Source organism: Apiospora aurea, assembly GCF_038362705.1.
Source record: "Apiospora aurea strain CBS 24483 chromosome Unknown utg000008l_segment0_segment0, whole genome shotgun sequence".
Lineage (NCBI taxonomy): Eukaryota > Fungi > Ascomycota > Sordariomycetes > Amphisphaeriales > Apiosporaceae > Apiospora > Apiospora aurea.
This window is the reverse complement of record NW_027117395.1, coordinates 1,054,442-1,076,750: the sequence shown is the minus strand read 5'-3', so window position 1 is coordinate 1,076,750 and position 22,309 is coordinate 1,054,442. Positions and strand designations below refer to the sequence as shown.

At 52.9% G+C, this 22,309-nt stretch overlaps 5 protein-coding genes across 5 annotated transcripts; 1 reads left to right on the top strand and 4 right to left on the bottom strand.

Moving 5' to 3' along the window:
- Positions 1 to 6,241: 6,241 nt before the first annotated feature.
- On the bottom strand, positions 6,242 to 7,437 carry PG986_011823 (Vegetative cell wall protein gp1; the record flags this gene model as incomplete). Its single annotated transcript, XM_066848045.1, has 2 exons — positions 6,242 to 6,574; positions 6,637 to 7,437. 2 exons carry the CDS (start codon positions 7,435 to 7,437, stop codon positions 6,242 to 6,244), a joined length of 1,134 nt encoding a protein of 377 aa, XP_066694741.1.
- Positions 7,438 to 10,964: 3,527 nt separating this feature from the next.
- PG986_011822 (uncharacterized protein) lies at positions 10,965 to 11,744 on the top strand (the record flags this gene model as incomplete). Its single annotated transcript, XM_066848044.1, has 1 exon — positions 10,965 to 11,744. One exon carries the CDS (start codon positions 10,965 to 10,967, stop codon positions 11,742 to 11,744), a length of 780 nt encoding a protein of 259 aa, XP_066694740.1.
- Positions 11,745 to 16,912: 5,168 nt separating this feature from the next.
- On the bottom strand, positions 16,913 to 17,743 carry PG986_011821 (uncharacterized protein; the record flags this gene model as incomplete). The annotated part of the gene is made up of 1 exon (XM_066848043.1): positions 16,913 to 17,743. One exon carries the CDS (start codon positions 17,741 to 17,743, stop codon positions 16,913 to 16,915), a length of 831 nt encoding a protein of 276 aa, XP_066694739.1.
- A 638-nt stretch (positions 17,744 to 18,381) lies between these two features.
- Positions 18,382 to 20,873, bottom strand: PG986_011820 (uncharacterized protein; the record flags this gene model as incomplete). The annotated part of the gene is made up of 9 exons (XM_066848042.1): positions 18,382 to 18,768; positions 18,908 to 18,981; positions 19,036 to 19,348; positions 19,412 to 19,471; positions 19,534 to 19,583; positions 19,638 to 20,121; positions 20,218 to 20,418; positions 20,542 to 20,671; positions 20,743 to 20,873. The coding sequence occupies 9 exons, from the start codon at positions 20,871 to 20,873 to the stop codon at positions 18,382 to 18,384; spliced, it is 1,830 nt and encodes a 609-aa protein (XP_066694738.1).
- Positions 20,874 to 21,421: 548 nt separating this feature from the next.
- PG986_011819 (uncharacterized protein) lies at positions 21,422 to 22,029 on the bottom strand (the record flags this gene model as incomplete). Its single annotated transcript, XM_066848041.1, has 2 exons — positions 21,422 to 21,937; positions 22,006 to 22,029. 2 exons carry the CDS (start codon positions 22,027 to 22,029, stop codon positions 21,422 to 21,424), a joined length of 540 nt encoding a protein of 179 aa, XP_066694737.1.
- Positions 22,030 to 22,309: the final 280 nt, after the last annotated feature.

Here is a 22,309-nt window from a genome sequence, read left to right as displayed (position 1 = left end):
GGCTTACGAAAAGCAAGTGCCATGACGAGTGTGGGCTCGGTAACAGACCAGTTGCGTGAGATTGATTGGAGGTGAGTTGGATGATGATGCGTGTACATAGGCAGCAGACACCTGCCATTAGCCGCAATTGAACAGGAGGGGGGGCAGGGGCCGACAACATGCGCCGTCCATGCCGATGTCGATGCCGATGCCCATGTTGGTGTTGTTGTTGTTACCCAAAGAGAAGCTGTGCAGTTGCAGCTGCAGTCGCACTCCACACAACGGGTATACTTGCTTTTCCGCATCCTGCGTGCCCAGCCCAAGGTGGTAACCAACCCCGCCGTTCACGCGTCAGTCCAGTCAGTCAGAGTTGGTGACAGATGCACTGAGAGTGAGGGGGCAGATCATGATGCCGCAGATGCAGATTTCTGCTGCCATCATATCATGAAGGTATGGACATACCTTATGTAGGTATCAAACGTCAATACTCTATTATTAATTGGATGGCGCCATGGAATTGGTCAATATATTGCTACATGCATGACAGACAGGCTTGCTGCACTCACTGCTGAACCCAACATCCATTCTGGAGGTAGGTAGCCAGGTTGTTGGTTGATGTGAGTTGCGCCCATCAATTGGTTTCCGTCCATCCTCTTTCTGAACAATCACACACCCCACCCCCTCTCTTTTGTCTTTTTCTCTGCGGGCCCGAAATACATACTTGCACAAGTTTCCTTACTGCAGTGCACACGATACACCAAGTAGCTGCTGCGCTATTAGCTCTTGTTCCTTGGGAGGGGTGTGTGTGTGTGTGGTGTGCGTGCGTGCTACGTCGGGCAGCTAATTTTAAGATGGCGATTCGGCCCATCTTTCTCACCAGCTTACATTTCTTATGGTAGTTCTGTTCATGTTGTGTGATATCAGCCCCTCGGGAAATCCTGCGGTTCGCGTGTCAGCCCGTCCGACCCGCCAAACATCCATGGATGCTGTGTGCACCTTGCCATTTCTTTGGACGAGGTACCTAGGCAACTAGGTTATGTCCGTCCTACAGTACATACGAAGAAGGCAACATGGTAGTATCCACGTTGCTCTGTGTGTGTACTGGTAGAGGCTGGGGACGTTGCACACGATCCGTAGTCGAGCGTTGGCCGTCTTCACCGAACTACAACCACTGCGGAGGCATGACTCTCTCACGCTGTGCCATTACGCCGGCTGAGCAGCACGGCCGACAGGCAAGTCGGTCACAGGGTCACAGCGATCTTGCTCAGAAGGTGTGACGGTGCATGCGCCATGCCACCGGTGGCGTCCATCGTGCTCGTTCGTTCCCTCTAGGCCGGCGTTACGCATGGCTTGCATTGCAAGCGCCATCGACTTGTCAATTGACTCGACCTCGCACCTCGGTGGGCATCGATAATATCCCAGCCCCCTTGAATCATTCATCCTGCTATCCGAAAAGCGTTGATCCCGTATCTACCATCTAGACAAGAGATGCCGACGGGGCTTACGAAGAACACAAATAGTACAGATGGTGGTGGGTAGAGAGTTCAGCCTAATCCAGATCTTACCAAAAAAGGGTTGCCGGTGTTTCCTGTCCACCAACCCCCCGCCGGCCCCCATTTCAGGAAGCGGGGAGGCGCTTCTGTGCCAGTCACCGGCCATTGTCATGAAAGAGTACAGACAGTGCAGCAGTCCATCAAGTGCAACCAACCAACATACAGACTGGTTCCTTGACGGCGACTAACCCAAGCGAACTCAAAGTACATATATATATGACTCTTAGCAGCAAGTGACTGGACAGTCAGTGGATAGTCAGACTGGACTATTTCATCCCTGTTACTCGTGTAGCTTCGGTCACCGAAAGATGGGTACACGCATATAAGCCGTACGACCTGGGAAGGACACTGAGAAACATGGACATTCATTATACGCCTCCTACAGTTGCCGCTCCCAAGTCTCAGGTGCCAGCATAACTAGCGTGAGATGTATATAGAATAATACGGAGAGGCTTGGCCAATACGTGAACATAAGGCTGCTTCCCCAGTCAGGAGCTGATTTGCTCGACAGTGATTCATGTTGGTGTGGGACAGAAGAGGGATGGATGGGTAGTATCGGGACCAATAGCCTACGGTCCCGGATAGTCGAAGATGGGCAGATATTAGGTCAGCCTCCTGCAGGACTTTGGTGTCGTGGTTTCTTTCTTTAGTAGCAAATATAGGTTACCCTACATGCGCCGCTACTGCATGCACTTTAGCTGGGGGAGGGGGGAATAGAAGCATAGAAGCTGGAAGTAACAGCAACACTACTACTGGTTGGTGAGTGAAGTGAGATAACTTGCTTGCTGCGCCCGCCGGCCGAGACATCTGAACCAGTTGTAGTCATAGCGACAGAGACAAGGAACCGGCCGGACAGAAGCAAACAACACACGATGATGCCCGTCCCGCGATCCCCATTGGATATACATACATGTACCCAGAAAGGTGCCACACATAGCGGGTTAGATATATCAATAGATGAGATGGAAGATGTGAGCTCGTCATCCCGGGAAGGAAGGAGAGGGGTCAGAGGCAAGCCCGTTGCTGTTTTTAGCCCCCAACCGGCTACCTACAAGTGCCGAACGCAGCTCGACTCGCCGGGGCCTGCCTTTGGGGTCGCAGGCGCTTAAGCCCACCACCAGAACACCTGCACGTGTGCAGGCATCACACATCGTGGCTTGCGGGTAGATCCCTCCCTCCCCCAATGGAATGGTGTCCGTGTGTATTATGGTTGTACTTATTATTGATCCTGGATGCATTATAGCTTCTCAGCCTCGCGGGTTTCGGAAGGGAAGGAATGAAGCTGGGGCCGCCATGGGAAAGGTGTTGTTGCTGTTGGTTCGTTCTATTCTGGCCGCCCTGCGTCGGGGCCTTTTTGGATGCGACCCAAGGACTGACGAAGATGCCACATGGGATTGTATGCCTCATACAAGTACTACACATACATACATACCTACATTACCAAGATCCAATCAAGGAGATAGGGAGGGGGCTGGGTGGCGGTGGTGACATGTCCGATTTGACCCAGATCCGGCGCGCGAGTCACAAAGTAAGTGGGCAGCGATGGCACCTACCTACCTGCACCCGCGCATCTTTCTTCTTTCGTCTTCTCTTGAGCACAGATTCTTATATCCACGATAGAGTTCAAGACGTTGCGACGTAGCCACCTGGGAATTGCGTTTTTATGTGTCGCGGAACGTGTAATGCAAGGCACAGGACATGCGTTTGTCTTGGGAAAGGACGGCCGGCAGGGTACGGTAGGAGATTAGATAGGCTCACCCGGATCATGAAAGGAAGGAAAGCGATACCCACCATGACGGTAGATTAGACGGTCTCAGTTGAGGTATGTGAACACCAAACGGATCTTCTCGAATCGCACCCCTCCCTCCATCACGGGCGGATGGGTGGTAACCAGCATCAGCCACAGCTGCACAGTGTACGGGGTTTCGGAGCGTGTCTGACATAATAATAGTAAGAAGATGAGAAGGAAAAAAAAAAAAAAATCGATCGTCGTTTTCTTTTCGAGGAAAAGGCATCCATAACGATAATGAGTGGGTGAGCATGAATAGAACAGGCAGACAGATGCTTGACCCATGCCATCTCGCTGGCATTGACCGAAGAGGAAACAATTTCCTCCAGCAAGGATTCGCGGTCTTTCGGGAGGCTGAACGACTGACAGATTCCCTGCCGCGTTCAGCCTTCACACACAACGTTTCTGGCGGCAAGTTGAAGACGGCATGGCTACTGCCCCATGCTTGTTGCTTGTCAGAGTCAACTCTCGATAACATGTAGACAACAGCCGGAAAGCACTTTGGAAAGGTGCGCAACTTGTCTTGCTGTCAAAGCCACGCGCGGGGAGATCGGTTGACGCCGTATATCGCCAACTGCCTGCTATCCGGGGTATACACATACATACCTCCATCTACGCGCACTTGCGCAGGATAGACGAAGAACCCGCCTACTACTGAAAAAACAACCCGGCGTCAGCGTCATGTCACAGCTTGTAGCCTCGTTACATTTCTATCAGGCGGAGCGAAGTAGGGAGTCCCTCGCTCTCCGGCTTAGCTCTTCGGAGGCGCGAATCACACATAGAACCGCCGCATTGGGCGTTTCTTCTTCTTTTTATTTGCGCCCAGACAAGGGTAGGACCGTGTGTATACAAATGTGCGGCCGTCCTCATCCCTGGCGCCAGAAAAAGAAATAACAGACTGCCGCCTTTTCCCCTGCATTCGAAGAAGGGACCGAAAAAAAAAGATCGACGGCAGGAAGAAGGGTGCACAGGAAAGGGAGGAGGGGGGGGGATAAGAAGAAGATGATAGCCCTCTTGCCCTGGGAGGCTGAAGCACGAAAAATTTCGGCGAAACGTTTTCGTCGCGTTCCTCTTGTAACTCGGGAAGGACGTACGTTACACATCTTCAGACGAAACAAACGATAAGAGTGCCATGGACACTTGGTTGTATTGTGACTCACTTGGGCCACTGCTACCTTGGGCACCTGGCGCAATAGCAATTGCTGCTGAGCAGCAGATCAATCAAGAGAAATTGGGCTTCCGTTGGGAGAAAATGGTGAATTTTCTCTCGCCGGTCAGCCTGCCTGCTGGTCACAATATTCCGGTGGGTGGTGGTGTGTTGTGGTTGGGCGGTTCAAAGTTGTGGTGTAATGATCAATTTGATGCCCTAACAACTTCCTTCTTCCACCACCCAAATCCGTCCGCCCATCCAATCGATGTACCAGCTACATCGTATCTTGGCAATGAGATGTGTAATATTGGTCGCGAAACGAAGGATCGGATGCTAGGCAGGACTTGTGTATATCTGATACAAAAATCAAATACAAACCATCAATTGATCGATCGTATTAATCAACCCACGAATGAATGGATGGTTCCGACTCCGAGAGACGCTGCATACGAGATTGATCCTGACCTGCGGTACACACAACACACCACTGGCATTCCAAAATAGCACAGCGCGCACGTTGTGCTAAACTGAAAACAATTGCAGGTACCCGTTAATTCACTGCTCAGAGCCCGTCAAACCCGCAGCAAAACAACGACGTTTGGCGCGCACCACTCACGATCTCCCCCGGATATCCACTTCTTCCCCTCTTACAGGCTACCAACTACAGCGCAGTAACAGCCCTACAGTAGTGCACCGTCAGTGATAAATAAGTACGGTGGCATGGTATGGCATGGCAGCATGCCTGAGCAGGCTGGTTACCTGCCTCTCCATCACATCACGCACGCTTTCCCTTGCTGAACCCGTACCTTGTGTAACTTCGGCTGTTTGGACTCGCGAGCACACTAGACGGAGGACATAGAACATGCCCATGCCACCCAAGGATGAAAACTAGAAACATCAATCGACAAAAGACAATGAAGGCACAGTAATATTATTTGTAAAGTTCGTGTGTTCGATTTGACTTGCTTCTAAGAGAGAAAAAGATAAAACGAAGGGTATATCCAGCCCGCTTAAACCAAGCAATCCCATGTCGATACGAAGGCGAGCCCTCAAATCTATAAGCCATCTGTGGCCGACAGAACGCCAAATCGAGTCGCTAAAAATCCAAACAAATTCGCATCCATCCCAAAGAGCCTGCTCGTCGTCTTCTGTGGCGGAGACTACCTCGTGTCCGATAGGCCCTGCAATACCAATACCAATACCAATTAATACAGTGTAGCTGTGGTCGATGTGTATCATCGCCTGCTGAAATCAACCTCCTAGAACATTCCGAAAACAAATCCCAACCAATCAAGTTCCAACTTTTTGTGTGCCGTGATTCGGGTCCCATAATCCCGTCAAATCATTCTGGTGGCTGGCCGTCGTCGAGGCGGTACGGTCCGGGTAATAATAGTAGTAAAAAAGCAATAGCGCTCCTTCTCGCTGGGGTATCATTGAGATAACAGGAAAGACCAGGCCCTTCATCCCCCTTCATGCATGCGTAGGTTGCCCTAGTAGCGTCTGTAGGTCGTAGTAAATAATAATAAAGAGAATGTCCCCGGATGGAAAGAAAGGAAGGTCCCCTCGTATGATGAGATGAACCAATCCGGACTCCGGAAAACGGGAAAAAGGGTCGCCAATCTATCGTACAGGATGGATATAGATCCATCTCTTTTGGTGTTTTGTGGTGTAATATGGTGTAGTGTGTCGTGTGATAATAGGGTGGGTGTGGGAGATTCCATGGAGTAGATGAAGTAGAAAGAAAACCAGTGGCATAATCCTTGGACATCTTTACATGGTGGGCTTCCGGAGGATTACCTCGCAGTTGGCATCGAACCGCAGGTTCCAGAGGCGGACTGACTGCATGTAGCGCTCCGTCTTTTCAAGCTCGCGCTCACGTCCAAAGAGGGTCTCGACGAATTCGATACCGGCGTTCTTGCCGAGCTGGGAGGCATCCTTGCGCTTGTTGACCTTGAGCATAGGAGCCTCGCATCGCTTCAACAGGACGCGGAGCTTGTCAGTTAGGCGCTCGCCGGATTCAATGAAGTCCTCAACCATCTCCCGGTTTTCCTGGGTACGGATCTTGGGCACACACTCCTCGGAACGCTTCACTTTTCCGGAGATCTGGATGAGAAGAAGCCATAGCTCGCCGGCCATTTCCGATAAGGGGTGCCAGGTCCATGGACATGGACAGTCCAGTCGTAGATCCACTTGCCCAAGGAATTGGAATCAAAAACGCTTCCGAGCAGCATGATGGGCTCCTCAGTAGGGTCCCAGTTCTTCAGTGAGTAGCCGGCAGGGATGCGGTGTCTCCTTGCGTCCTCCTCGGTAGCCTTAGGCGTGGTCGGCGGTACCTTCTTGGCGTGTGAGCTTGAGGGGCGCGCCGTGGAAGACCGCGGCGGGGGGACATTGGCGGACGCGCGGCGCGCGTGGCTACCTAGCCTGGTTGCCGAGCGCTGCACTGGATCCTCATAGTATGCTGTCCTCTCCTTCTCATAGACGGGACCCTGCTTGTAGTAGTAGTAATCAGTGCCATGTCCGCCAGCAGCATTGTAATAATAATCTTGATGCCTTCGACTCCTCGACTGCGCTGGCAAAACATAGGTAACGCCGTCGACCTCGAAGATCTCGTCCTCGTCGGTATCCCCATGAGAGGTCCGGTAATAGGAGTAAGAACTGCGGCGCTCGCGCTTCGGTGGAAGATTCGACCCCTTTGAGAAACTTTGCTTTCGCGAACTCACGTTAAGACCAGGGCCAGTGGCATATTCACCCGTGCTCTTGTAGCGGGGCGAAAAGGTAGCTCTGTAGTCGTTCTGGCCGCTGCTGCCGTTGCGGAAGTGAGCCCGAGTCTGCGGTCGCTGGGGTGTTGACGGTTGCGCATAGTAGAAGTTGTGCCGCGGCGAAGGCGTCGGCGACGGACTACCGCTGTAGCTGTAGTAGTCCGCCGGGTGGGGTGTGGACCCGTAGAGGGGGGATCCGTAACTCATCGTCCTAAACTCTTGCAATGTCCCGCTGACACCCGGTTATTCGTAAACCCGATCCAGGCTTGCGAAGCGTCCCCTTGCGAACTCTGCCGCCGACGATGATGAGGTGTTTTGGTGGGCGTGAATGTTTTTCAATTCAGAGTAGCGCTTGTGTCGTGACGCTGGAGGGAGTGACAACCCGTCACCTTGGTATGTGGTCGGTAGGAAGAGGAGAGAGAAACCGTCTTCTTTCGGAGTACATGTCAAGATGTGATGTTGATATCCCCCGAGGAGAATATTGGGCACCAAAGTCGTCCAAGTAACGACTTTGATAGTAAGTGCTCGAAATCGCTGGACGCTTCTGGGTCCAGGTGGGAGAGTGATGTGATTGGAAATCGGGTGCGAGCGTTAAATGTTTCGATGGGTAGAGTCATATGGCGAAAAGCCAACAGTTCGGGGAGAAAAGAGAAGGCAAAATTTCGCGGTGGTTGGGCTAGGTGAAGGCTTTTAATAATATTGTGTGCTGTGTCCCCGAAGAATGAGAGCGCAGGCGGGTTGGGCTTCTAGCAAGGGGGATGCCAGCACAGGTCCAAAACAGGGATACTTGTAAGGACCCGTAGAACGGCCAGGGGGGGCCTAGCCGGTCTAAAATGACTGAGGTACTTGGACCCGTAATGGAGGGGGTGTTTTTTGGGGGAGAGTCGAGAAGGGGCCGACCGCGATATTAGTCACACCCCCCTGTACTTTCTCACAGCCACACAGTCGCGCGCAGCAATCCGCACTGTACTGACTCTCTGTCTCGCTGCTCTGGCCTCTCCATCCACTGAAGAGAAGCGGCACTGTGGTATGATGTCTTCGAGTTGCTCAGATAAAAAAAAATCCAGATACGCCTCCAGCCAGATCAGCTCACTGCCGACCTGTCGCTGCGCTGTCGCTGGCTTCACCACACGCCAGGCTTCAAATGGAAGGATCCAGAACACAATCAATGTGGTGCCTCCCAATTCCCGTATTTGCCGCGAATATCGGGGCCCAAAGCGGCCGAATTGGAACTGCGACGAGCAATACAGCCCCTGGCCGTCGTCACTCAACTAGGTATCTGGAGGTTGTTTTCCTTGTCTTTTCAGCAGCATCGACAATTCTCCATAGCGTGGCCACCGAGGATCGAAATTGGTATCCCTGGCACCATGACACGGTCGAAGGTCCGATGCTGGGGTCTTTTGGTAACGCCCGGGATGCTAGAACGTTAACTCCCTGCTGGAAGATTGCCCTGGGGTCTAACCGAAATGATGTTGCGCCAAACGGATACGATGCCAGACACCTTGGTCCCACCAAGCAGAACAGAAGAAACCAGGCCGCCCGTGACTAGTAGAAAAATTTTCTTCGGTCCGTGAACCTGGGAGCCACAATGATAAGAAAAGTGCGAAGCTGCCATGGGAGCATTCAATGAAGCGCCTGCGGCAAGTTAGGATGCGATGCTGACAGTCGAGGTACCTAGCAAGGGAAGTCCGGGGATGGCGGATACGAGAGGCCGTTGGGAGCGACAGTCCCAACCGAAAGGACGACCGGCCAAGTAATGGGGCCAATGTGGATGCAATTGTTCAATGTCAACAAATGGAGCCGACGATGAATCTGCTGACGAGTGGATATTGGCTTGTTTGCTCGCCTGAGTGCCTGCGCGCTTGCTGTAATGAGAAGATCCTGTGTCAAGAGACGATGGGTGGTATTGGTGTTGTTGGTTTCGTGGCTATCCCGAGAAAGCAAACCCCGTGTCCAGTGACTAGAAAGAGATGGCTGGGCAGGGTAATCAAGCTGAAGGATCGCTACACGGGCCGGTCAAACAGTCGTGCTTCCTTTGCCTTGGTGTATTAGGTTTGTACGCCAGCGGGAGATGCGAATCGTCAGGTGGCCGGAAGAACCAGTTTCCTATCAGTGGTTTCGTTTCGAATAGAAATGCCACCAACCTTGCAAGCTTGCGAGGATGAAGGAGGCGGGGAAACGTGCATCAGGAGCCAACTGACGACATTAAGACAGGAAAACCAAGAGCGGGTGGGATCAGTATATGTAGGTCCCCTTGTCTGGGCGAATCTTCCCGGTCCTATTCCCGCCACACAAACGGGAAAAAGAAGTTGGGATAGATGTGGTAAGAAATACACTGGCAGGGGGAGTAAAGGCAGTAAGCGGTGCCACCCCCCGCCGTTGCTTCTTACATTGTACCGCTTATCACCGTCACAACCCACCATCACCATCAACGCCCACCAAAGAGAGGGGAGGGATGACCACCATCAAGATCAAGATAGCAGCCCACACCAGCCCTGTAGGATCCCAGCTCAGGCTTGCCCCTCTCTCTATTCGCTGAGGCCCATGTGTTCAACAGCCTTGAAGCGCCGAATGGGATTCGAGCGTGCTCAGGTTCGGCTCAGGATCACACCCTCGCACCAACCTCCCAGGTTATAACATTGGCGGTTCACGTCCAACTGTGAATCATCGACGTGGTGGGTGCTTGTGCCGAGCCTTCACTCATCACAGGCTAAGGTATATTGCTCGGCGTCTCTACGTGAACACATGAGGTATATGGCAGGTACTATCTGCGGCTCTGGCTGGCCATGACAGCACACATTGACCATTCTCGGGGTGCGCCAACATTTTAGGATTTAGCCTGGCGAACATGCTAGGCGGGCATGGTTCGTCGTCTGTCACTGTAGTAGACGGTCATCCGCACCTGCATCTGCGGGGTAATCCAGTGCATACCCATCAATTCATGACAGCGACCTACCATTTTGGGTGATTCGATCCCACTTCAGGTCAAACTGATATCGGCGAACTCCATCCATGGATGTCTTGCATTGACCTGAAGGATCAGTGTCCAGATCTCCCACTCTAACGGGCTCCACGTCCAATGTTGGCGTTGGCTTCCAAGGGTTGCTGCTTGTCGGAATACAAGCTGATGTAATACTCGTTGAGTGCTGCAACTGCAACACAACCCTCGTAGGACAATAACATAGGCACATGTGTCTATTACGGGCTGCCGCTGACTGCATACCTGCCGTCGCACAACACGAGCCGGCTATTGCTCAGCAGGAGGCAGGTACTCACTCTCCACGGCCAGCCAGCCGGCCAAAACGTAGGCCTGAGGGATCTGACTAGAATCGTTCGAGGTCCTCGCCATCAGCCGCGGCCTCATATCGGTCTTGCTTGGTATCGGCCTCTGGGCATGGAATCATTCCAGATTGGGTGGTCTCTTCATCATCTTCCTCGATTCGGCAACGCACACATACCATTCGAAGCCCCGCCACCCGCTGCTCGCTAGAAGGACGAACAGCAGCGACCACCATTTATTCACGTCACTCCAAAGCTCCCAACTGAAGATCAATCACAGTTTTCATTCGTCACCGATGAGCTCTGCATCATTGTTTATTTGCCCGAGCCCACCCAGATGAGGTATGTAGGTCATAATAAATAACACAGTAGGGCCATGATATCCCCCATAAATCGGGAATTAACTAATGCAGAGTGCGGCTATGGGAGACCCTTTACGCTTGTCTCGTTGTGACATGGTTCCCGTAGCGCACCTGGAGGCCGCCACAGCGGTCCAGAGCTTCAACCTCATTGCACCGCTATATTCTGGCATGGCGCTGATATGCCCCGTACAGTACAGGCTGGACTGTCGGCAGTATGCTAGATCCTCCTGCAACGCTGCACCTCACGATGTGATTTTTCCTACGCCCACTGCTACGGGTCGATGCAGTGCCGTGCAATCCATGCAACCACGCATTCCGCAGCGTCCACTGCGAACCTGGCCTGTCGCTTTGCAAGTGGAGCATCAACAGACACTTCTGCACACCTTCCTCCTTCACCTTGGGCGGCAGGACTCCCCCGGCCCCAGGAGCCCCCTTGCACCGCTCACGTTTAGTTCCGTCGGTGCGGCACGCCCTCATCCACCTGTTCATTTTAATCTGAAAATTTTTTCTCGAATATCCCTTTTCATCTCTCCTGTATACGAATATTACGATGCTGGGGTGGTTGATGCTTTCGCGTCCGCCCGCCTTCCTTCGCGTGCAGGACCCGTCGGTGTCCTCTTCGCCTCAACAACAGTGAGTCATTGGAGGGGAGGCGGGAAAGAAGAAAAAAAGGTCACCATGTACGGTTATGCCATGCTGCCCAACAGGCGTGGATCAGAAGCATTGCCGCGGTTTGAGTGGACGGTGTCTGGTGCAAAGGGAAGCCCTAGCAAGGTCTCGTTGCAGCAGCTCCCGATTCCGATTGGGGGCGTTGGGGATGCTCGCCGCCTTTCACGGCCATGCCAATTGCCAGAGCCACAGGACTCCTCGTAACGGGGGCCGCTAAATAACCCTCTGTACCAGTCAATTTCGACGTAACGACGGTCAGCTCCGCTTGTGCGGCTTTGTCAACAAAAACAAGCACCAAAAATAGTGAATATCATCAGACAATCTTGCTACGGGCTCGAGGTGTCCCATCCTCCAGTCGCCGTCCGTTGCACTCACCGACTCTTTGCCTTTGGCATAATGCCATGGTGACAGATAAGGCATCGCAGATGGCGGTGCACTCAGAGACATCGTTCATGCCTTATGTACCGACATACTTGACCAGCGTGGCTTGCTGTTTGAGAACCGGGCCTTGGATCCGACCCTGGTCGCGAAGGGCTAGAACAGGTCCGTGACGTGCAATTGCCAATTATAGCCCGGGCACAACTTATCTACGGCTACAATTAATTCCTCATGTATCTATCTCGCCGCGGTCGGGATCCATTGATGAGCCAAGGAGCGAGTGCCTCTCCGTGTAGGTGTGTAGAAACAAACGCGGCATCTGCATTATAAGCAAAGAAACGCGAAAATCTCCCGCACAGAAGGAAGTAATGCGTTTCGATCTTTGCTTTTGCAGCTTGCGGTGACAAGTAGTAGCGAGCAATATTGGCCAGGAACATCCGAATTTGTGTGGCAGGCATGGCATGGTGGAAATGATGCGCCGCTATAATGCCGGCCATTCAGACCACACCACTCGCACCGATGGAAAAAAAACACATGTAGCCAATAACCAATTACGGCTTTTGTCATGTCACGAAGATTGATAATAGCTTCTTTCATCGCTTCAATACTGGATGGGCTACAGAGCTAGCTGCTTCCCACCACCCGGGAAATGCTCACCTGGCCCACCCATTTCAGCGGCACTCGTGGTTTCAGTGGTGCATGGCCCGGACAATTCACAAGTCATGAGGATCGGTAGGGCTCGAGACGGGTTGACGGATATCGAATCGCAGGCTGGGAATTTTGGCGGGAGGAGCAATTTTTTCTCGAAAGCCCCTCCTTCCGTGCTGATCGGGTTGGGACAACTCAGGAAGAGGAGACTGCGCTGGCGGCCTCCTCACTCTACCACTGTACGGGGCCGAGAGGACGAGATGACGAAAAGTGGTGTCGATCTATGGCTTCTTGCTGCAGTCCAGAGGCGACCCCGTAAACCTACGTCGTCTTGTGTTGCATTCGAGCTGAATGCGAAACGTAGAATACCCAATAACTCTGCACGAAATGCGATGGGTGAAATAAGTGGGAGAGCGCGAAATTGCATGCCGCGCAAATGGTTCGCTCGCGGGGTTCTTTTAAAAAAAATTGCAGAATTTTAGGGCTCGCCTTTTCACGATGCGATCCGGTTCTGATTGGACATTCACTGTCGCTGAACCAAATGCCTGGGTTCGGTCCGCCGGGGGGCCTAGAGACGAAAAGGCAGAAGAAGAAAACATTAGCACGGAATGGGCGGCTAAGCCCAAAACGGGGTGTGGCTCAGCCAGGGAAAGGGGGCCCGCTCTTGTCCGTGTTCCCACGTTCCCACGTTCCCACGTTCCCACTAGCCACTAGCCACTAGTTAGCCACGATCTGGGAGTGTCCTGAGCAACCCTGTCCCTGGCATGTGAAATCTTGGATAAGTCGCCACCTTTCCCGTGCATAGGCCCCAGAAAGCTGGAAAGCATGGCTTGGTCAATGATGGCCCTCCAACTCGGTTTCCCGAAGCTTGCCATGTGTGGTGCTTCGACGATATGTCAGCGTCGCCATCACCAACGCATTGCACTCCCACTGTTTCCGTGGGGGGACTGGGGATTGACGGAGCGGATTAGTCAAATCATCTGGGCGACAGCTGTCGTCGATTCATATCTGCACTCCATCCATCACCCCATGCATCCTGACATGTGGTCTCTTGCGTCATTCTGTTTTTTTCTGACCTGCCCATGCTTGTCCCGAGTGCATGGATCTTCATCTCTTCTTGATTTTACCCATCAACGCTTTTCTGTTGTCAATTTCAATTCGCGGATTCTTAGGCCCCCCTTGCTACGTTCGGAGTTTAGTGCTCACCTGTTTCTCGTCCGTACATCCTGCCCGGACGCTCGCTCGCTACCTCCTGTGCAAGTGTTATCAAGCCCTGTTTCCAGCGACGCGGCATCCGCGCAATCTAGTGTTGACCTAACAGTACCTACTGTAACCTAACAGGCGCAGCTGCGAGCCTACGCGTACTAGGGCTCGTCGTGACTCAAAACTCAACTAACTACCCCATTGCAACCTCGCCCCTCCCAATCATCGCCTGCCTAGCCTCCCCTAACAATGTCCCCGAAATTTTCTTAGTACGTTAGACTTCTTTATCTCGAATGAGTCTACGTGTAATCAAGAGCAAGGAGCAGCAGGGGTGTGGTTATTCTCAAACGGAACAGTAAAGCGTTTACTGTACGCTTCTTCTTCGGCTTACTTGCTCTGAGAGGAAGGAAGGGAGGGCTCGTGCTGCCCTGTCAAGGCGATTGGCAGTTTCAGCGCCGCGAGTGTGACTCATCTTGTCGCTCACTTTCGCCTCATTCACGGATGCGTGAACTTCCAACGTCAAATCAATTGCTTAATGGCCCGTGAGCCATCAAGATGCGCCACTAGCCCGGCATCGTCTAAAGTGTGAGACGGAGCGAAGGCAGACGTCGCCTTGCGACGACGGGCTCTGATCAGCTCCTCTGCGCGCGCGCTTAGATCACGTAGGCCTGAACTGGTCCAATGTCGGGTAGGCAGCAGCGTGAATTAGTACGAGTCGTCGTCGCTTGCTTGTGGGGGATCGGGAGAACGCTGGTTGGATGTTCCGAGTAGATGACTCTACCGTCCAACCCAACTGAAGAACGAATTGGTACCGAAAGTTTGGTTGCCATTTTCCTTCGTGGACGGCCCGACTTCTGACTCGACGGGGGTCAAAGAGGGTAATACCGTACGAGACGCAGGAGTGCGAGTGGTCGATTGTGGATGATCTTGGAGCCATGGCCTTGCGCCTGAGAGCGCATTGCACGCCCGGATATGATTTCGGGGTGGCTCGCTACTGACCACTTGATATGTCCAGCCTCTTATCGGTAAGTTACGCGCAGCAAATCACGGCTTACTCCTCGCCAACGTGGTCTTAACAGGATAAGTCACAAGGAAATGCGCCACATATCATATGCTGGTAGTCTTATCTTGCTGATCACCACAGTATCGACAGGAGTCTTCGGTGCGGAATTACCTATACAGAGAGGCCCAGAGCGTGAGCCACTTGCTGGGAAGCTGGATCGTAGATTAATGGCTACAGTCATATGAAGTAGGTAGAGGAACTGAACGTGAATATTCGATACAAGATTCGGGGGGTTTTCTACGACTCAGTCAACTACCATCATCTCCATGTTTCCAACAAACCGCCTCGACTTCCGGTGACTCTTTCGCATGGCAAGCAATGCGACAATCTCAGCTTATCAACAGGTGAATGTGTCTGGTCTGGCTCACTTACGTTGGTATACGGCTTTCAACTTTGCGACGGAAAGTATCATCACCGAAGTGGCTCAGTCTGTCTCTCGAGAGCTCGCTCCCTCAACACGCAATGTGCCCAATACAAGAACCACTGCGATAATAGACCTTCAGGCAAACCGTGACGCCGGGTTGGTTGGTCGCTTTTCATTACTATGGCTGTTGATCGTGAATCAGAAGGCCTACACTGTGTAAGACGACTGTTGGTTGGGCCAGAGCTGTGCCGATGCTGGTCCCTTTTTACATGACCTGGTCTTGTACTGAGGTAGGCCTGGTTCGCACCGTCACATACCCCAGGCAGGTTCCATAGTTGAAGTTTGAGGGGCCGGGAGGGGAAAGAAAAAGAAAGGAAGGAGGGTGGCACATGAGGTTTGTCAGATTCTCCCAATGGGGAAAGAAACGGGGAAGTCGATGTTGTCGTGGCCGAGATGGGGAGGAATAAAGTGAGAACGACGGCTTGTATAATAAATGCATAAAGAACATATTCACATCAACCATCATTCTCTATACCTAGGCGAAACTTACAGGTTCCTAATGAGATATTTACTTTTGGCAACTCACTCTTGTATAATATCTTCATCTGGCTCAGTCTCAATAGCTGCGCGGCTCGAGATGACCGAGATTCAATTGTGGCTGTATTCACTTTTCTATCTATTGCGCTACGATGGATATATGCGGTGGTAAGTATGTCAGTCTACCAAGGGGAGGTGCATAAGGGGCTCGGCCGGGAAAGCAGTATCAACGTCAGTCCCCTTCTTGGAAACGCTGCGCCGCCAGCTATCAATAAGGTGCATGCATATCCTCAGTAGATGTAGCTGTAAAAATGAGTTATTGGTGTTTATATACCTCTGTATATACGGGGAAAAGGAGTACTCCAGTATCCGATACAACCGAGCTCAACCTTCAAATAGTAACTCAGGGGCAACTAGGCTCGAAACTTCAGGGGCCAAGAATTGGAAATATTCATTATATATTATGCGCATGACTTCCACCTTCACTCTCTTGACCGGGTCATTCAGTCTAGAGCTGCATAGTCTACCCAGGTAATAGTGAGCTGTTGATAACATGGCCTGCTCGCTTGACCCAAACTTGAAGACTTAAGGCTTATCCAGTGGCACCAGTCCCAGACCTTTGTTGACCCCCATCTGTTTCACCGACACCAGTTGGCAACTCGTAGTATCTCAAACAAACACGACCGACTGGCTGTATTGCGACTTCTCGAGTCCCAACCCAGCTCGCCGTGTCATACGTCTCCGGCAATGACAATGATAATCAGCGTAGAATACACACACGTATCTACCCTGAGGATTATTTCTACGTTTGTGGTGACTGTCCCATATATTCCTGTCCATGGAATGTTTTCCTGTGGGGTGTCTTTGACAAGGGACGATGCCCATGCGAGCCAGTTTGACAGAAGGGAAGCTTCACCGGTGGTGCGTTGGGATTGCCATCGATCAACTGTGCATATGTTTCAAGGAAGCTTCATTGATAGAGATCCGTTTTGAGTAGCGCTGGCAATCTTTTCCGAAAGGAGCCATAGCTGCCATCTGCCCGGCAGGTCTAAGTATGGCTAAGCTAGTTGGCATCACGGGACGCAATAGGGGGGCTGGTCAACCCGTCCAAGAGGCCGGCTCTGGCTGTTAACCGCAATTCCAGGTGAGCCCTTCTCACTAGAGAAGGAAACAGGCGATTCACCGGTTACTAGTGGCCGGCCGCGCCGTCTGGACTACACTAGGGCTATCGGGCGCACTGTCGGTCGTGGTCACAAGGGTATCCTCCGGCGTGGGAGCGTGTGTCCTCCTTTTCGCAACAGTGTACCACGACATGGCACAGGTCGCTGCCAGAAGAATAAATGTCGTCACACCGGCCATGGTACCCTGACCTGGGTTGGAGCCGGTCGATTCGTTGATCTGTTCGATGGTCCAGGGGTAGCATTCCGACTTGACGATGATGAAGATGCCTAGGCCCGTGTATAGCAAGGGGATCACGTAGTCCACGTATTTCTGGACCAGGGTGAGGATGTGCTTCTGCCTCATTACCAGCCATGCGGCCAGGCACAGAAAGCCCAGCAGGATGTAGTACGTGACCACGTACACGGCGATGGCGGACCGCTCGACCTGGGAGAATAGGGGGATGTAGGTGCCGATATTGTCACCGCCGTTCATGAGCGTGACGAGGGCGACTTTGATCACCCCCTTGACGGCGGCCGCGGTGGTGACTTCGGTCGGCTCCTCGGTTTCCGGGAGGAACAGGTTGGTGAACTTCCAGGTGCCGAGGAGGATGGGCAGGAGGCCGAGGAATCCGATGGGCTCCGGGGGCAGGACGAGCGAGACGGCGAAGCCGATCATGCTGATGGCGACGATGACGGTGAAGCCGATGTACTGGCCCAGGACGATCTTGAGGGGCGAGATGGTCCGGCTGGTGGTGGCCTCGGCGAAGAAGGTGATGAGCACGAAGAGGTCGTCGATATTGGTGATGGCGAACGTGGCACATGCCTCACCCAGGGTTGCGCCGAACTGCATGGCGATGAAATTGCCGTGTTCTTGGGTGATGCTAGGTTTGGTATGGTCCGGTTGGTAAAGCCTTCAGAGAAATGCCAATTAGGCCAAGAGGAAGGCGGAATAGGGATCGCATGGCCGACAAGGAGAGACCCGAAGTCTGGACAAGCCCGACTCGAAATCTGGAAGATGCCGGTTTGCCGTTCTGTCGCGGATCGACACGTAATGGCAGCTATCGATACATGTTGCCAAGATCTTGTTGCCCTGGTCCCTGGTGTTTTCTACTCACTCCATGATGGGGTTTCCCCACACCTAGATCTTGACAAGAGGTACCTGCACACTCTATGGTTTTCCAGGCTTCAAGTACCGGCCAGTAATGATTGTAGACACGTGCGCCTGGAAACCTGGGAGTGACGATGTCAGATGTCTCTGAGGTTAGATCTGAAGTTGCAGTGGAGAGGGGACGGGACGATCTAGCTTTAGGCGCTACGACTCTAGGGCTATTATGCGGGGGGCTTGTTAGGCGGGTTGGCGGGTTGAGGTGTTAATACCGCTGCAACGGTCTTGACGTTGAACTAGCATTAAGTAAATCCCTCCCACTACATACCTACATATACCTACCTACACTTACATACCGGTCGGGCGCAACCAGACGCTACAACTCAAACATTTCGATCAACCCAGCTCTCGATAATACCGTGGACACTCGCGGCGTACTGTTTCAGCACAACCTCTCCATCTTTCAGGAACGTGTTCGCTTGCACGTTGAGCATGGCAGGAGGCTTGTTGGCCAGCACCGTTTCCCTCCAGCTCAGGTATTCCCCATCAACGCGCGACAGGTCTTCGTAATACTCCCGACAGGCCTGCACGTCGGCAGTGCACCGGTACATGTGTAGCCGCAACAGCATCCAACCAAGCGCGGGCTTTCCATGGCTCATGATCTTGGCCTTGTCAACTTTTACTCGCAGCGTCTTGCTCTCGGCATCATGGTGGACCACGATGCATCCGCCGCCCTCTGCGAGGAGGCATTTCAATATCGCGAAGTGCGCCTTCCTACTGTTAGAGCCGGCTATGGCGACTTGTCGGTTTTCACGGGGTGAAATATACTCACCCGACTGTGCGACTGACCCCATTTCTGGCGGGCACATCAACTTCAAGGCCATCAGTCAGGACTTGGGGAACACTTACCATGCTGTCTACATCAAAATTGGCGAGGCCACATAATCCACCGATCCCCAGCTGCTGATACAGATTATAGGTCACTACTCAACGCTTGTTAGCATCCGTGACTCCATAATTCAGCGAGCAGTGCGTACCATCACTGGCCCTAATCGGCGTGGTCTCTGTGAAGCCGAACAAGACCATGAGCTCCTGGTCGTCCATAAGGTAAGCACCTACTAGCTCGGCTCTACATTCGTCGACAGTCGTTGCCAGATCACCAAATTGACCTGTCCAGGTCTGGCCCGGTTTGTACCATGATTGGATCGGTTCCCCAGTCAGGGGGCTGAGAGGCGGGTCGACAGAATCAAAGTTATACTGGCCTGGAGACTGCTCGACCATCATCTTCCCGGTACCATGGCCGAGTAGCTCGTGCAGCACAACCCACCAATAGTATGCAGACTGCTTATGCTTTCTGAAAGCAGGCAGCTCCTCCGAGTCAAGGAAGGGTCATTGGATAGCGGTGCTTTCAACGGCCATGCGATTGGCAATGATGACATTCTTGAACCCGAGGTCTTGTCGAATGTCATTATACTATCGATGTCAGATGGTGAATAGCTGACATGTAAGTAAACAAGGTATGGGGAAGAAATTACATTGGGCAGATTGATACCGGGGAAGATGATGCTGGAACAGTAGGCGAGACCTGATATACGGAATTAGCGACGCTGTTACCAGGGAGCTGGCGTACTCGAATTACTGTGTATGCTTGCGAAGTCCGGAGGCTCAAAGAGAGTCTTCTCGAACACGCCTTTCCCATTGTTTTCCTCGCTGACCCAAGGTAACCGGCGAATGAACTGGTCCGAGTGCTCCACGAGCCGAGTGAGCAGCTTGGTCTCGAATGGATCGGCGATGGCGACGAGACCCTCAAACTCGGCGCGTACGCCGTGTGGGTCACGGTACGGCTCAACGAACCCGATTATGGTTTCGACTTTAGGTACGTGGTCGGAAATCCAGGTTCGCTGCGAGTCTCGGTACGCTTCCAGGTCGCCAGTGCGAAAACTTTCAATGTGCTCGGCGAGGACTTTTCGCTGGGTATCGTTCGCAGCATACTCGGCGGCGGTTTGAAGGTTCTCACATATCGTCTCCAGTTCCGCTGCGTGATCTCCTCGAAACAACTTCACGGAAGAGGATGACGTAACGCCGTCCTGTTGAAGAAGGGTCTCCCCTGGAAACACCGACGCCTGAAGTATTTATAGCGTGCCGCCTTTCGATTTGCGAAGTCGTGTGTTCTCTGGGTACATCTGCCGCGCACCCATACACCTGGACACGTACTCTACGTCTTCCTTGGTGACCATTGGTGGCCCGGGGTAGTAACTACTCTGGGCCCTTTCACCTGGAAACCCAAGACTGAACGGGGGGGCGGCAAAGATGGCATCCTTGAACTCAGCGAAGAGAGCGTTCAGTTTTGGGGATCTCGCCGCTAAGGCATCCAAAGCGTCCGGGCTTGGCCTTGGGACGAACTTCTGATCGCCCGAGCCCTAACTTTCATCTCAGCAATTGCATCAGCCGGATATAAGAAGACACTGTTCATAGTAGTTCCCAATATTCGCCAGAAATGTGGCAGCATATTCCAAGAATCCGGTCATGTCTTTGTCTGTTACGACGCCCTCGCCCACGATTGACGACCAGTCCCCATTACAAGACTGGTACAGGGCAAGGATGAAGTCGAAGATAGCCAGCGATTCAGGGGAAACCTGCCGCAAGATTATTCGGGCACCTGACCATGCGGCTCTGCGCCACCATCATCAGCCATACCTGTGTACTTAAGTAACGAGAGAGAGGAAACGTATGGGGCTACTCACCTGGCCATGTAGTGGCTGTACAGCTTTTCCTGTCCAGATAAGTCATTGAACAGATGTGCAATCTCGAGCCTGTATACCTGAGGCGGCTCTATGACTCCGCTCATCTTGTCTTTGCCGGAGTAGTAGGGCATAGCGATTGAGAAGAACAGTTGACCTCTTGCCTGAACACTTGGCATTGGAATGCAAGGGGATGATGGTCGCAATGCACAACAAGCACGGCGGGGTCACAACATGGCCGGCGCCCCCATCATGTGATCCAACCTAACCTTCTGCACGGCACTTGAATCAGTCCATACTTGGTAAAAGCAAACAAGCATAAACCATATGTTTAAGCAAACATAGAATACTATACGGCTCACTTTACGATATTCTCGTGTTGAGACACCAAAGGCAAGCAGGTAGAGAGAAACCCCAGTCTCCAAAGTATCATACATCTATTTTAATCTCTGAAAACTAACATTATTGACCAACACGCTTGGGTATATTGAATAAAGATGCAAAAAAACGCCCGTCGGGCCATGCCGACTCGAGTCATCCCTCCCCATAGCCAGCCCAGCCAATTTGTACACATAATTCGTAATATAACAGAAGTAGTCCATGCCTCGTGCTCACTTCTTCCCACTTCCTCCCTCCTCTTCCAGATCGGTAGTATAGCCATAGCCAGTACCGTGTTCTAACCTCATGCCATGACCATAGCCCCGGCAACACCAGCCAAGAGCAGCATAGCGACGCTTCCCACAGCGCCCTCGCCGAATCCACTAACACGCGCCGCGCCCGCCGTAACCGGCAACGCTCCCGGCGGTGCAGTGGGAGCCACCGGCGACGCCCCCGTAGCCGTACCGGCGCCCGCCAAGACGCTCGTAGTCGCGTTGAGGCCCGCGTTGACGGCGGGGGGAGCGGCGGCGCCCCCCGTCGCGAGCGCGGGCGGGGCCGTGACGAGCGCGCCCGCGGCGGGCGTCACCGTGGTCAGGGTCGTGACGGTGTTCTTGTTGGTGACGGTCACGGCCGCCGCCGAGCTGGCCGCGCCGACGCCTCCTGCTGCGCCGCCGCCAAGGTCGATGATGACGACGTCGTGCTTCCAGAGCGGCTTTCCCGGCTCGGGCGATCTGCGCTCCGCCGCCGCGACGCCCACGGGCGGCGGGGCCCCGGGCGAGAACCGGCGGACTTGGCGTTCGTGCATGGCTTGGTTTCCGAACTGTTGTGAGAGCTGGAGTTAGCATGTGCTGTTGAAGGTATGGCTCGGGGTTTACGCTGATCACTTACAGTAGCTTCGGTCGAAACAGCCATCGCGGCCAAGGCGGTTATTATTGAGGACTTCATGGTTGTATGTGGATCTGATATACGGCGAAGAAAAGAAAGAAGTCCCGGCTTCCGGTAGAAACGAATGCGGTAGCCTGTACCCGTGAACTGGATTAAGACTTTAACTCGTAGCCTCTAGGGCGAGTTTTCTTCAAGGAGTGCGAGAAAGAAGGAGAGAGTGTATATGAAGAAGATTGAAAAAGGCTTTATTCTATGCACACATTACTACTCCGTACACAGTGAATCGAAGAGCGAAAGAAGGGGGGTT